At 43.9% G+C, this 16,273-nt stretch overlaps 1 protein-coding gene across 3 annotated transcripts in view; it reads right to left on the reverse strand.

Moving 5' to 3' along the window:
• Positions 1 to 16,273, reverse strand: part of REEP1 (receptor accessory protein 1) — a 149,240-nt gene that overhangs the window by 30,742 nt on the left and 102,225 nt on the right. For all 3 annotated transcript variants that reach the window (XM_061155284.1, XM_061155286.1, XM_061155285.1), the window contains exons 4-5: positions 10,472 to 10,592; positions 7,193 to 7,306 (exon numbers count right to left, since the gene is read on the reverse strand). In XM_061155284.1, the coding sequence (XP_061011267.1) occupies positions 7,193 to 7,306; positions 10,472 to 10,592 (235 nt within the window). The remainder of the gene's footprint in view (positions 1 to 7,192; positions 7,307 to 10,471; positions 10,593 to 16,273) is intronic.

Here is a 16,273-nt window from a genome sequence, read left to right on the forward strand (position 1 = left end):
CTCCTCCACGGAGGCTGTGGTGCCATCGACACAGCCACTCATGGTGATCCTAAAAGTGGTTTCTCAGACCTCCTAGGTTCAACCACGCTCAGAGTGGTCCTCAGAGGCCAGGCAGGCACACGGGCATCTCTTCTTCCACTGCCACCCTTGGTGCATCCAGCACCCCCACAGGCCAACTTGGAGCAGAGGTGGGGCAAGTGACATCAGATCAGTAACTCTTCCTGTTACTGTGGAGTGCCGGCCCTTCCACTGACTTGTGAGGCTGGGTCTCTTCCTTGTTTTAATCCACCAGGAGTGGATTCCAAACAGAAATCCGGAGAGAAAGGGCATTGGGTAACAAAGGCGAGCATGGTAGAACCACAGTGAACAAGGTTTACTTGGTTCTGTTTCAGCTTGTTTTGGCAACAAGCTCCAGTGCAGGCTGATTTGTTGGGGAGACTAGAGGGCAGGGAATACTTCCAAATTTTTTCAGTGGGTTGTCCATATGGTTTAGATCATCTTGGTGTTTAAATGGTTGCCATAGTGAATTCTAAACATTAATTTTATGTCACACAGTCCTTGGCTGAAACAGAAAGAGGGCTAACCTGACGTAAGTGAGCACAGAGGCTGGGAAATGTTGCTCTGAGGGGTGAAGGGACAAGCACGAAGCTTCCTGGAGTCCCTGGGTTCGGCAGACACAAGGGTGTGAAGCCACGCAAGGGAGACATGGGAACCTGGAGGGGCCAGCAGTCTTTTCTTCTTCCTTGGAAAGCATGCCTTCCAAGCATGAGTGGATATAGGGAGATGTTATAAAAAGAGAATCAATATTTAATTGATATAATTAATTAAATGGGTTAAATATAATTAAATCTGATTAACTGTAATTAATCTGACAGATTGTAAACAGGTAGGTTATTTATTTTTTTTCTTTTGGGTTTTTGCTAGAAAAAAAACAAAGGCAAACAACTCCAGTCTGGTCAGAAATCTCAAATCACTAGGCTTATGAACTTTCCAGAATTAGCTTCTGGCTCCAAAAATAAAGTTCCATGGTCATTTGAAAGCAGCATTTTATTCAAGCAAGATTTTCAGATAAAGCAATGATGGATAAAAAATAAGGATCAGAGGCAGACAACTTTAAAAAAAAAAAAATTATGGTGAATTGTTCCATAGAGTTTATTTTTAAAGCAAAAAAGAAGGGGAATTTTTTTTTTTTTTTTTCAATGAATGGGAAGACACTGTAATTTATCTCTCTGTGTCTATGTCTAGCTATTTGGATACTAGGGCTATAGCCAAGGCTTGGCTACACCCTGGTGGCCGCTGACCATAATTGCAGGCAAAGTGCCTGAGCTTTGCCTGACAAGTCAGCAAAGTGTAAAAGTAGGGCTGGACCAGGGGAGAAGGTGAAGAAGCAAAAGTTACACCATGGGCAATGCTGTAGGCTGAGTCTCCATGCCCCTCTTTTCCTGGTACACCTCACATACAAAAACCCAAAGGGCTGAGCAGGTGAGGGAGGGAGGGGCCTTGGTTAAAGCAGAGCACTGTAGGCAAGAAGGTGGACATAAGGCAAAGGAGAACCCAAGAGGCATAACAGAGGTCTTGGTGCAGTGCTGTCCAGGAGAACTTCCTGTGACGGTGGAACATCCTATACCTGTGTCAGTCACTAGCCACACTGGCTGCTGAGGACTTAAAAGGGGGTTAGTAAAGACTGAGGAACTGAATATTAAAACTTACTAATTTCAAATAATCTAAGTAGCCACATGTGGCAAGTGGCTACCATTTTGAACAGAGGATTGGAGGTCTCAAAAAGTTTATTCTTCAGATCGATTTAATGAGTGTAAAACAATAAACAAGATGGCAGTGTTGGTTTTTTTCCTAAAAGAGGATCAAGGGAAAAGAAACCAGAGCCACTCATCGCCAGGAGCTCACAAACTAACAGGAAATTTCCGATTCTAGGGAGCAAAGAATCCACAGGCAATCTGGGGCAGAAGCATCCCTCACGCACAGAGTGCCAGCTTTACTGAGGGTAGCTGACTTGAACAGCTGACTCTAATAACATTATTGGTACTGCTGGAACTGTTCTAGGATAGGATCTCCAGCGGAAGTAAAATGACATTATTTTCCAAGTTATGAGACAAGTAAAACACAAGATTGGTTTACCAGGCCAGAGAACTGAGCAGGTGGAAGAGACGGAGGATATAGTTCAAATGTCAAGGGGAGTGAGGGGGACTGGATATCTCACAGTCTTAAATTTTTTTTTTTTTAGTGAAAAGTGTTTATTAGGAGGAAAAGAGTACAGTTCGTGTGGATAGACACATGGGCAGAGCCAGACAGAGTCACTAAAACTCTTACTCAATTGTTTTTTTCTCACTATGGTTTCTCCTCATGTGAGAATGTATTTTGCGTAACTAATTAATTTCTCCATTCCCTTTTCCAGGGGATCTTCCTGACCCAGGGATCAAACCCAGGTCTTTCACGTTGCAGGCAGATTCTTTGCTGTCTCAGCATACCAGGGAAACCCAATGAATTTCTAGAGAATTATTTTTAAAAAGAGAGCTTTCCAATTCTAAAAGTCTTAAAAAGATGTGGGGCTCAATATTCCCTCCAGGTGGAATTACTGACTGGGAAATATTAATAGCTAACATCTAAGTTCAGAACCAACCAGGAGACTAGGGACACTTAGAAAGAAGGTACTAGCGAAGTGTGTTCCCAGGAAGGAGACAGAGCAGCTGTCATTGAAAGCAAAGATGCACTGCTACTTCCCAGGGACAAGGACTAGACCTTGGGGGAAAACTGGGGGATGTGTTGGGGTTAATAGGTCTGGAGAGACATTTCCAATGTGCAATATTTTTATTTTAGATTTTCTAGTTCTAAGGTAAAACATCAATAGCAACTTAAATTCATACAGTGACAGGCTCTATTTTCTTGGGCTCCAAAATCACTGCTGACAGTGACTTATAGCCATGAAATTAAAAGACGCTTGCTCCTTGGAAGAAAAGCTATGATAAACCTAGACAGCATATTAAAAAGCAAAGAAACCACCTTTCTGATAAAGGTCCATATAGTCAAAGCTATGGTGTTTCCAGTAGTCATGTACAGATGTGAGAGTTGGACCACGACAAAGGGTGAGGGCCAAAGAATTGACGCTTTCAAACTGTGGTGCTGGAGAAGACTCTTAAGAGTCCCTTGGACTGCAAGGAGATCAAACCAGTCAATCCTAAAAGAAATCAACCCTGAATATTCATTGGAAGGACGAATGCTGAAGCTCCAATACTTTGGCCACCTGATATGAAGAGCTGATTCACTGGAAAAAGACCCTGATGCTGGAAAAGACTGAAGGCAAGAGGAGAAGCAGGCAACAGAGGATGAGATGGCTGGATGGCATCACTGACTCAATGAGCTTGAGCAAACTCCTGGAAACTGGACAGGGAATCCGGATGTGCTGCAGTCCATGGGGTCTCAAAGAGTTGGACATGACTGAGCAACTGAACAAATGGTTTACAAACCTTCTTCACACTTCATGATTATTTGCAAAATCCCTGCAAACATTTTTTTTTTTTTTTGAGAAATGGCTCAGGGCTCAAAGTTACAAGGAAAAAGAATGAACTAAAAGTGTAGGTAAAAGACTTTTCATTCCTCCAGTTAAGCTCTGCAGTTCCTCTTGGAGAAGCATCAAAGGATGGAAAAGAGATCAGATGAGGAAGAAGCGCCCTCCTCACGTGGTCACCTGGGCCCAGGCCCTCTTCAATCTGTCTGAACTCAGAGAGGCTCTCAGGCACCTCACCCTGTCTTCTGCATCTGTTGAGCTAAATGCAGTAGGCATTTAGAGTGAGAATTGATTTGTCAGTTGAAGGTGTTTTCTGGAAGGAGACAGGCAGGGTCCAGGAGATGTAAAATGGGGCCAAGAGCACTGCAACCATAAATTCCAGTTTGCTTGGAACATACCTAGTTTATGCCTGTTGTCCTAGCATAATAATTAGAGCACCCTTTCACTCTCAGATGTGTCCTGTCTGCATATTATATTACATGGTCACCCTAGCCTCTGGGACTTGACATGGTGTCTTTTTTTTCCCCCCCACAAAATTGCTTTGACTGTTGCCCTGGGGTCATTGACAAGGTTGTTCTGGACTCAGCTTTCTCATTCTCAAGGTTAATGCTTCTAAAGGGCTAAATCTGCATCCCAGGAATGTTAAAGAAGTTAACTGTTTTAACCCTAATCACCTGTGGTTTATGGCTCTGCATGGGGCGTCAGGCAGTGACCCGTAATGAGCTCGCTGTTCGAAAATCATCTGGGGAACTTGTTAAAAATAGAGATGCAAGGGTCCATGGCCTGAAATTCTGATTCAGCACATCTGAGAATCTATTTAAAAATGAGAAACAAAGCTTCCCAGGTGGTTTGAACACTGAAGCCAGATTTGAACCCACTGATGAGTCATCATTCTTCAACCGCTGGCTGGAGTGGTCCCTTGTTGCTATGGAAACCACTGATCTACCCCTCAGCCAGACTGAATTTTCCTTTTTTTTTTTTTAAGTACACATCTGTTTCAAAAATAGAGGACATTATTTTAGGGAGAGAAGAGTATTTTCTCTGTTAAGACATTTAGAGAGGAAAAGCAAAGCTCCTAAAAGGCAGAAAAATTTCTAGTCTGAAACCAAATTCAGCAGAAAGCAGGCATCCCTACTTTAGCAAGACAAGAAAGAACCAGTGAGTGGTTATTTTCTGAAGCAAGTTTCAGACTGTCTGGAGCATCCTTCAGGTTAGCTGTAAAGTACCCGGCTGGAGGCTTGGGCTCACAGGCTTTCCCGGTGGTCAGAGGGGCTGATGGTGACCGGCCAAGATGGTATCAAGACTCAGGAGACTCCGGCTGGAGAGGGACCTGGAAAAGGATGGCCCTACAGAATTACCATCAGAATATAATTTACACACACGGCTGAGTGGCCATGCAGCCTGCACTGAGCCACTCTGATAAACATACCACACTGATGCTCTGTGTCTGAGCTGAGGAAAGAGCAGTAATCGGTCCTTTAGGTGAAGAAGCAGAGAAGATGGGGTGGAGGAGGGGTCCTGGAAGAAGGCTTCTATAAACCTCATGTGGCCAAGCTGGCCTGATCAATTCAGAATTTAGCAATTCCGAGTTCTCTTTTCTTTCAGCTTAAACACAAAAGCATAAAACAATTGTATCTCAAATAGAATGATCTTGGAATTCACTGCTCTTTGTAAATTCTGATACATCTGAAGATAAAGCAGCAGAATTTCCCCTCTAAAGATACTCCCTGGGATTCGCTGCTTTGCCAGCAACTATTGTACTAAGGTAGACAGGGACCCTCCAGGTACCAGCTGTAGAAGCAGCGAGACACTTCACTACGATTCTGTATTACATAAGCAGTGGTCCTCCTCTGAAACAGGAATCATTCCCTTTTGGTTCTCCTATCTCCCTGCCAACCTATGTCTTCAGAACTCCCTGAGTTTATGTGGATGGTACTTTTCAAACACTCAGCCCTGTGTGCTATATCTTTCTCCCAGAAATGCTCCTAAAGTGCTTCTCCCTGGGCCTAGAAAACCCAGCTCAGTCCCTTGACCCAACTCACTGTCCACACACTCCATTCCACCATCCACTGGAAGCCCATGGAGCACCAAGATCAGTATTCAAAGTCCTTTTCCAAATCCTTTCAAAGCTTTACCCTCTCTTTCCCCGAAACTCTCACATCACCATCTAGGACTCACAGCTTCCCTTTGCAAATACAACTCACCTCCCAACCACGGGGTCTCCCCAGACATAAGCATAACTATTTTTTCTCCATCCTCCACCAACTGTAGACCCCTACTCTACATCCGAGTTTGGGGGAAGCGATTTTTACATGGGCCATCTGCTGAATTTGCTCTACAAGTAAACATCTGCTAATTACATTTTTCAGGGTTGAACACATGATAAGAAACTGACATAACGACAAGGAGAATGTGATGGAAGAAGAAGCTGGGAAGGAACACAGAGGGCCTTTGAACAGGGCTGGGTGGAAAAGAGAAGGAAGTAATGACTTACATCACAATATCCCACAGATTTGTGTTTATTTCAAACCTCCTCTACTGTATGTTATTTGTTTTTCTCTTTCTGACTTACTTCACTCCATATAACAGGATCTAGATTCACCCACCTCACTACAACTGACTCATATTCATTTTTTATGGCCAAGTAATATTCCCCCATATATATCCACCACATCTTCTTTATCCGTTCATCTATTGATGGACATCTAGGTTGCTTCCATGTCCTGGCTATTGTAAATAGTACTACGATGAACACTGGAGTACATGTATCTTTTAGAATTGTGGTTTTTTCAGGGGATATGCCCAGTAGTGGGGTTGCTGGGTCATAATGAATATATATGAAATCTAAGAAAATGGTATTGATGAACTGATTTGCAAGGAAGAAATGGAGATGAAGATGCAGAGAATGGACTTGTGGAAACAGAGGGGTAGGGAAAGAGTAGGATGAATGGAGAAGGTAGCATCAATATATATATATATATATATATACACACACACTATCATGTGTAAAATGGATAGCTGGTGAGAATTCACTGTATAACATAGGGAGCCCAGTCTGGTGCACGATGACCTATACGGGTGGGGTGGAGAGAGGAGAGGCAGGCTCTAGAGGAAGGGAATATATGTATAATCATGGCTGATTCAAGTTGTATGGCAGAAACCAACACAACACTGTAAAAAAAAATTTTTTTTTAAACACTCTTCTACTCTAGTTACTGCTACTATACATATTGTCCTCCACATTTAAACCACTCAACTTATTCTAGGACCCTGGGTTCCTTCCCCTGGATCTTCAGGGTCATGTGAGCCTGGAGTGCACCTGCTCACTCAGGTAAGTCTCTGCATCTGTCTATTTAGGTGACTCTCTGAGTGCATGCTGGGAAATTGCAAAGAAGTACCCCATCGCCTCCCCTCCCCTCTTCTCTGTGTCCAAGGTTTATGCTTCAAGTAACTTAGAAGTTCTTCACATGAGAACCACAGGTGAGCTTCAGGGGCTCTGGGAACCTCTCGGTATTGCATAGACCATTTGCATGTGTGTGTGTGCAGGAGCATGCCGTTTTCTGAGGGTAATATTCACCCTTTATCCCCTCAGATTTTCAAGGGTACCCCAGCTATACTTAGCCTGTCGGGATGAGTTACAGCCATGGTGGTCAGGTCCCGGAACGGTACCTTGGAAGCAGCCATCACCGCTGCTGTGGCCGCCACGTTCAAGCCTCGCTTCCCAAAGTGCACAAGGGCATCATAACTTCGGTCTTTCGCTTGGACCAGGCAATCATCAATTTCCTGTCAAAGGAAAGCAGACACTCTGAGTTGGAAGGCCCAAATAAACCTCTTTTCTTTCTCCCCTCTCCTGAGCGCTGAGCTTGGCAGCTTGCTCCATCACTGATTCTCGCTGGCACTGCCACTAACTGTCAGAGCTGGGTGAGTGCTTAGCCTCTACACATGGTTCTGTCTTCTGAGAAATGAGGACAGTGGTGGCACCTAACCTGTGGAGCATGATGAGAACTCATTGTTGTTGTTTAGTTACTAAGTCCTCTCTGACTCTTGTGACCCCAAGGACTGTAGCCCACCAGGCTCCTCTGTCCATAGGATTTCCCAGGCAAGAATACTGGAGTGAGTTGCCATTTCTTTCTCCAGGAGATTGTCCCAACCCAGGGATCGAACCCGTATCTCCTGCATTGGCAGGCATATTCTTTACTGCTGAGCCACCCCGGAAATCCCACGGTAAGGACTACATGTGTTCATGCCAGGAAAGCACCTGAACAGTGGTTGGTTTCAAAAACCAAGAACCATTGTCATCTTACTTATCTCAAGTAGGTAAAGCCCCAGGATCTCTGAAATTCTATTATTTCATAGCAATTTCATACAATACTCAAATGCCCCCTCGTATGTCGATGGGAGAGATTAGAATGCAGAAAGAGACAGGGGATATTTTTGTTGATAGAGGAGATCATTTTACAGATAATTAAATAAAAACAGAAATCACAAGTCAACTACAAGGTAAAGGTGAGGTGGGAGAGAGGATTGAGGTCTACTTAGGGACCAAGAGCAAGTAAAAGATTGGTTTAGTTCAAATTTGGATCAGTGCTGGCTCATTCTTTTTTGTGTGTGTTTGGGTTGCTGTTGTCATTGTTTTAAGAAAACAGCCATTCTGTGATCATAGGAGCAGAGTTCAGTCAATGACACTTGGCCCCTTTCTCATCTGAAGTTCAGCACATTGGTGCACTTCCTTCACTTTGAGGCATACAGGTGGGCATTTGACGCCCTGCCTGGTCCTTGTTTAAAATTCCTCAGGAAGTCACAACACTAAGTTTCCATTGTCACCCCTGGCTGACTCTGGACGTGATTCGTGGCAGCTCTTAAGAGTCAGTCACCTTCACGTCAATGGAAATGACATTAGTGGCTTCAGGGTTAAGTCCAGTGTTTAGAGAAAGGGAAGTAGGAAGAGTAGAGATTTGATAATGAGGTGGAGGCAGGGATTACTGTTTCTCAAATTTTACCCTCTGAGACAGTAAGTGTTGTGTCCTAGTTCCTAAAGGGCATCTCAGAAATGGCTACAGTAACCTGTACCTCCAACTGATGTACTCAAAGCCTTACCCTGGAAATCCAAAGTGTCCAACTTTCAGAAGCAACAGAAACGAATATATCAAGCCACCTACAGTGAAAAAGTTGGCTTAAAGCTCAACATTCAGAAAACAAAGATCATGGCAAAGATGTCTGTGGGTCCTTATGAAGAGCAAGTGGAAAAGGATGGTATGGAAACATGTTTAAGATTTCAGAAGACAAGTAATGCATCTGTTCAGTTTTTTGTAGTTATTGCTTTTTGGTTTTGATTTGGTATTTTGGTGTGTGTGTATGTATGCTTAACATTTTATTTTAAGGAAACATTACATAGACTGGATTGAATGAAAAAAGGAGCTACCAAACAAATTAATAAGACAGAGGTCATTTATTTTAATGGTCTCTTCATCTATTATTTCCCCTGGTGTCTCAGTGGTAAAGAATCCACCTGCCAATTCAGGAGACACAGGAGATGCGGGTTTGATCCCTGGATTGGAAAGATCCTCTGGAGGAGGAAATGGCAACCCACTCCAATATCCTTGCCTGGGAAATCCCATGGACAGAGGAGCATGGCAGGCTACAGTAGGACATGACTTAGCAACTTAGCGTGCGCATGTCTCTTATTGTATGAAATCTCAACAAAACCATGGAACAATCCATTGAAAACAAATCTGGCAAATTAGGTTCAGTGGAGATGTTAAACAAAAAGTAATTTTATAGACAGTGACATTACCTTAAAAGTAGCTTAAATTTCTTTTCAAGAGGTATACGTTGTAATTCCTCCTTGAATCCTTAGTTACTATTGATTCCTTCCTGCAATTTCTCCCCATCTTATTTTTTCCATGTCTGACATTAGACAAATCTACATTTTCATTTCAAGAATGTATGTGAAGCAAAACACAAAAGGTAAATAGCATGAAACAAATTATGTCTGTTCTCACTAACACACTTATCAACTGATGACTTATAAAATATAAAAAGAGTAGGTATTTCATTTGTAGCATACATTTTATCATTGATCAATTATGCAAATGTACTAAAAATTTATTATATTCCAGTCTCTGTTGTAGCTATCCAGGCACAAATTCAAGTCTTTCCATCTCTCTAGGCTTCAACTTTCCTATTTATGTTAGGATTTTAAAAATTTATTATTTGTATCTTTAAAATTTGTTATTTATATTTTTTTTGTCTGTGCTGAGTCTTGGTTGCTGCTCAGGCTTTTCTCTAGTTGCAGACAGCGGGGGCTACTCTGTAGTTGTGGTATGTGGGCTTCTCACTGCAGTGGCGTCTCTTGCTGTAGAGCACGAGCTTTAGGGCGAGCAGGCTTCGATGACTGCGGTGCGTGAGCTCAGTAGTTGTGGCTCCTGGGCTCGAGAGCACAAACTCAGTAGTTGTGGTGCATGGGCTTAGCTGCTCCTCAGTATGTAGGATCCTCCCAGACCAGGGATCAAACCTGTGTCTCCTGCACTGGCAGGCAGAGTCTTTACTACTGAGCCAGCAGGGAAGCCCTGTACTAAGTGGGTTTTTAAAGTATTTTTTAGTAGTATATATAAAAATTCCATCTGCAAAAGGACAGGCGCTGAGCCTGATAAAAGGAAAGAAATTCAGTTTGGGGAGTTGAATTATGAGTGAATTTTTTTCTGTCTTTTGTTTCGATGCATGGAAATGTTTTACAATAATAGGGATGAATAATATGCTTTTGAGAATTGCACCAGGTCATAAAAATAGACTTAAAAGAGAAAGATTAGAAGGAACAATTTTCGGGTAGGGGGCAAAGAAGTCAATCAAGAGTCTCCTTCAATAAAATCATATGTCTTTTAAAAAAAAATCACTTAAAAATTTTTTTCACTCGCTGGAAGGAGTGAAAGGCAAAACAACACAAATTACCTTTTCTTTTGAAGACAGCGTGGGATGTACAAACTTCCTGTAGAGGAGGCTGGAGCCTTTTGTGTAGGGAGACAGCAGCCAGGCTACAAATGCTATTTTTAGTTCATAATAGAATGGAAACCTGGAGAGAGATGAGAAAAATACACATTCCATTAGGTTTTCAGCAACTCTGCCCTGAGTCTACAAAAGACAGAACCTGGGAGCACAGATAGCTCTCCTGCCTGCACACAGCCTGGTCCTCGGATTCCCATGAGCGTGTGTGGACACACGCACATCCAAGGTACAAGTCCAGGGCCTCTTTTGAAAACCAGTTCCTTTTCTGTGTGTGTGTAACCTCAATATGAGGCTTGTAAGATCTTAGTTTCCTGACCAGGAGTTGAACCCAGGCACCTAGCAGTGAAAGCACAGCGTCCTATCTATGGGACCAGCAGGGAGTTCGCAAAGCCCGTTCACGTTTTCTTTTGTTGTCAAACAAGCTAGGGACCCAGGGTCTCTCAGCAGTCACTCTATGACTGTGCCTGACAACAACTGGCGCTTTCTGCCAGGCTCTGTTCACTTCGGCTGGAGCCGGAGCTCCTGCAGGCCCAGATGCTGCAGCCACCCTTGCCTGAGTTCCCAGTCATTCACTCTTTCCTGGAGGCCAAGAAGGGACAAACACCTGGAGGATTCACAGCAGGGCAGAGCTGACAAAGAATCTCCACTTAGAATAAAGCCTCTGTTCCTTGGCTGTCTTCTTAGTCCCCAAACAAGCCAGACAGGAGCCCAACTTGTGCAGGAAAGAGGATGCTACTTACCCTGCTCAAACCAACAGCAGACTTGGGGGAAGGGGGCAGGGAATAGAATATAAATAGTAAAATACAGGAAAGCCTGGCATGCCGCAGTCCATGGGGTCACAAAGAGTTGGACACGACTAAGCAACTGAACAAGTACAATATATATAACTGCTTTATATACATATACTTATATATATTTATATACTTATATATATACATGTATGTATATATATACTCCCTGAGAATCCCTTGGACAGCAAGGACACCAAACCAGTCCATCCTAAAGGAAATCAGTCCTGAATATTCATTGGAAGGACTGATGCTGAAACTGAAACTCCAATATTTTGGCCACCTGATGTGAAGAACTGACTCATTTGAAAAGACCCTGATGCTGGGGAAGATTGAAGGCAGAAGGAGAAGGGGACAACAGAGGATAAGATGATTGGATGGCATCACCGACTCGATGCACATGAGCTGGAGTAAGCTCCGGGAGTTGATGATGGACAGGGAAGCCTGGAGTGCTACCGTCCATGGGATTGCAAAGAGTCAGACACAACTGAGCGACTGAACTGAACATATACATATAGTTTCAGGTATACAACAAAGTGATTCAGCAGTACACCCAACACTAACACATCATTGTAAATCAACTATGCGTGCGTGCTAAGTCATTTCAGTCATGTCCAATTCTTTGTCACCCCATGGACTCTAGCCTGGCAGGCTCCTCTTTCCATGGGGTTCTCTAGGCAAGAATACTGGACTGGGTTCCCATGCCCTCCTCCAGGGGATCTTCCCAACCCAGGGATCAAACCCTTGTCTCATATATCTCCTGCTTTGGCAGGTGGGTTCTTTACCACTACCGCCACCTATACTTCAATAGAAAAAAAAACTAAATTTTAAAAACCAACAGCAGGCAAAAAGGTTTTGATCATTTTGGTGCCAAAAGAAAGAAGAGTTCAAGGTATAGATAAAATTTAACTCTGAACTTTAAAGTCCTGGGTACTACTCACTGATGTATCCCATGAACACTTTGCCAGCACCCATATGTGGCAGTTGGTGCTGGGCACCAAGAGGACACTGGGGAACAAAGAAGGCCTGAGCCCTGTTCTCTTGGAGCTTCCAGTCTACCAGGAAACACAGACAAGGTTCTGCCATCCTTGGGACCGACAGTTCAGTCAAGGAAACAGAGATTGCTCAAATCAAGACAATTAGTATAGAAAAACATCCTAGACAAGCACCATCAGGGGTCTCTGTTAACCCATGTGGTACTTCTGCACATGTGAGAAAAAGCCTAGCCCTTCGACTGGATGCAGTCCTGTGAGCATATGACTTGCAAACAGGGCTTCATCTGAATTTCAGCTCCACTGGCCAGGTATCTTGTGCTATGAACAACCTGTGCAACCATTCTTGGCAGGTCAAATGGGTATTAACCAGGTCTTTTTATTTTCTGTATTCTGCTGCTTTGACATCTTGGGACCTTGCTGATGGAAAGGCTGCCTCTCTCATGGACACCACAATACAGGCTCCTGCCCCCACTTCCTCTGCTTCCTGATCTGCCCTGTGTGACTCTGCATGGCACACTGTGCCTCTTAGGGATCTGTGTATCTTTTTAAAAATATGTATTTATTTATTATATATTTGACTGTATTGGGTCTTCATTGCGGCACACAGGATCTTCAGTTGCAGCATGTTGACTCTTAGTTGTGGCATGTGGGATCTAGTTGCCTGACCAGGGATTGAACCCAGGATCCCCGCCCTGAGAGTGTGGACTCTTAGCCACTGGATCACCAGGGAAGTCCCTTGGGATCTGTGAAGTTAATAAACTTATTCCTTCATGACAGTCATTTCTGTGTCTGCATGTCTTGTGCTATGCTGTGCTTAGTCAACTCAGTCGTGTTCAACTCTTTGTGACGCCATGGACTGTAGCACGCCAGGGTCCTCCGTCCATGGGGATTCTCCAGGCCAGAATACTGGAGTGGGTTGCCACACCCTCCTCCAGGAGATCTTCCCAACCCATGGATCAAACCCAGGTCTCCTGCACTTCAGGCAGATTCTTTACCGTCTGAGCCACCAGGGAAGCCCAAGAATACTGAGGTGGGTAGACTATCTATTCTCTAGGGGAACTTACCAACCCAGGAATCAAACCAGAGCCTCCTGCATTGCAGGAGGATTCCTTACCAACTGAGCCACCAGGGAAGCCCCTCTGCATGTCTTACTAGACTTAAAAACAAATCCTGGGTACCATTCAAACATGATGCTGTGAGGGAACATGACACTTGGGCAGGTTTGAGGCATCGGAAAAGTAAAGCCCTTCTAGGCCATCCTCGTGATAAGACAGCAAACACAAACAGTAATTTCCAAGAAGACATATCAGAGGTCTTTAACTCTCACATCACTCCAGACAGCAGCTCCACCCACCCCTTCTTTCCCCATCTTAGTCCACTGCCTTCTGCTCCTGGCAGGCCCTTCCTGAACATTCCCCTAGCAACTAAAGGGCACTTTCATGTCAAGATGGTTTAATGCTTCACAGCCAGAAAAGAGAAGGAGCTGAAGGAACAGAGATGTGATCCCCTCGTATTTGAACACTCGTGATTAACAATGGAGGAAATTTGGTCTTGAAAACAAGTATTTGTCAGCCTCAAGAGGCAAATGAACCTGGCAAGCTCAGGCACCAATCCAAGATACACAGATAATCCTAGGGGGAATCTGTCAAACTGTGGCTGTTTTGTTTATTATCTAAGAGATGTGTGTGTGTGTGTGTGTTTAATAGGTTGTGTGTGCACATAGTTTAAAAGATTCTAGAAGTCCAAAAGGGGACATAACAGAGTCTCTTTCCCATCTTGGACCCTTTTCCAAAAGCACAAAAGCATCATCGGTTTCCTGCAGATCCTTCCAGAAGTGGACTAGGGCTAAGATGTACAATCATGTGGGTATGTAGGACACCTGCAATGCTCCCTACACTCACTTAGTGGTATTCTCTGCTCCCCTTCACATCACACCTTACTTTCCCCACCACACATACAATTAACAGTACACTCTGGTGGCTTCAGCAATATGTGAACCGTGAACTTCCAGATGTTCAAGATGGTTTTAGAAAAGGCAGAGGAACCAGAGATCAAATTGCCAACATCCACTGGATCATTGAAAAAGCAAGAGAGTTTCAGAAAAACATCTATTTCTGCTTTACTGACTATGCCAAAGCCTTTGACTGTGTGGATCACAACAAACTGTGGGAAATTCTTCAAGAGATGGGAATACCAGACCACCAGACCTGCCTCTTGAGAAAGCTATATGCAGGTCAGGAAGCAACAGTTAGAACTGGACATGGAACAACAGACTGGTTCCAAATAGGAAAAGGAGTATGTCAAGGCTGTATATTGTCACCCTGCTTAATTAACTTATTTGCAGAGTACATCATGAGAAATGCTGGGCTGGAAGAAGCACAAGTTGGAATCAAGATTGCTGGGAGAAATATCAATAACCTCAGATATGCAGATGACACCACCCTTATGGCAGAAAGTGAAGAAGAACTAAAGGGCCTCTTGATGGACGTGAAAGAGGAGAGTGAAAAAGTTGGCTTAAAGCTCAACATTCAGAAAAGTAAGATCATGGCATCTGGTCCCATCACTTCATGGCAAATAGATGGGGTAACAGTGGAAACAGTGACTGACTTTATATTTTTGGGCTCCAAAATCACTGCAGATGGCGATTGCAGCCATGAAATTAAAATTAAATTTCCTTCCTTTACTTCTTGGAAGGAAAGTTATGACCAACCTTGACAGCATATTAAAAAGCAAAGACACTACTTTGTCAACAAAGGTCCGTCTAGTCAAGGCTATGGTTTTTCCAATGGTCATGTATGGATGTGAGAGTTGGGCTATAAAGAAAGCTGAGTGCTGAAGAATTGATGCTTTTGAACAGTGGTGTTGAAGAAGACTCTTGAGAGTCCCTTGGACTGCAAGGAGATCCAACCAGTCAATCCTAAAGGAGATCAGTCCTGGGTGTTCATTGGAAGGACTGATGTTGAAGCTGAAACTCCAATACTTTGGCCACCTCATGCGAAGAGCTGACTCATTGGAAAAGACCCTGATGCTGGGAGTGATTGGGGGCAGGAGGAGAAGGGGACGATGGAGGATGAGATGGTTGGATGGCAATGGACATGGGTTTGGGTGGACTCCAGGAGTTGGTGATGGACAGGGAGGCCTGGCGTGCTGCAGTTCATGGGGTCGCAAAGAGTCGGACATGACTGAGTGACTGAACTGAAATGAACTGGAAATTTTCTCATACCAGTACATGAAGAGTGGTTTCTCTCTCTCTCTCTCTTTTATTTATTTATTTTTTTTTTTTTTTTGGCTGCTCCATGTGACTTGCCGGATCTTAGTTCCCTGGCCAAGGATTGAACCTGGGCCCAGGGCAGTGAAAGCACTGAGTCCTAACCACTGGACCACCAGGGAGTTCCCCAGGCCTTACCCTTCTTAATGGCTGTATAGGGGGCATGAGCATCTACCCAGCCCCCCACAGATGGATATTTATGAAGGTCACAACCTTTAGCTACTACAACAGAACTGCGTGAATCTCCTGGAGTATGCTTCTTTATGTCCTGATGCTAATGTACCTTTAAGAAAATGCTCAGAAGTGAAATTTCTGCAGGTATCTGATTTATAGATAGAAGCTTCATTTTTATGCAAGCACGGGTACAAAAGCCTGGTTTCCCCCAGCCTCATGCTCACAGTGTAGGACAGTGTAAGAGCCTGCCCCAGGTGATGAGGATTGGCAGGGTGGGGGGTGAGGGGGCAGGATGGGCATTAGATCCTGAGCAGTTCTTCTGAGCTGCCGGAGCCCCTGTATTCTCTGGTCAGCCTGCTACTAAGCCTCCTTGTTCTTCCAGATCTTTCCTGTGCACCCCATCCACATTAACATGACTTTAAAAAAAAATTTTATTTTTAGTTGCACTGGGTCTTCACTGCTGTGTTAGTCACTCAGTCATATCTGACTATTTGTGACTTCATGGACTGTAGCCCACCAGGTT

This window comes from Dama dama, chromosome 11 (genome assembly GCF_033118175.1).
Source record: "Dama dama isolate Ldn47 chromosome 11, ASM3311817v1, whole genome shotgun sequence".
Classification (NCBI taxonomy): Eukaryota; Metazoa; Chordata; class Mammalia; order Artiodactyla; family Cervidae; genus Dama; species Dama dama.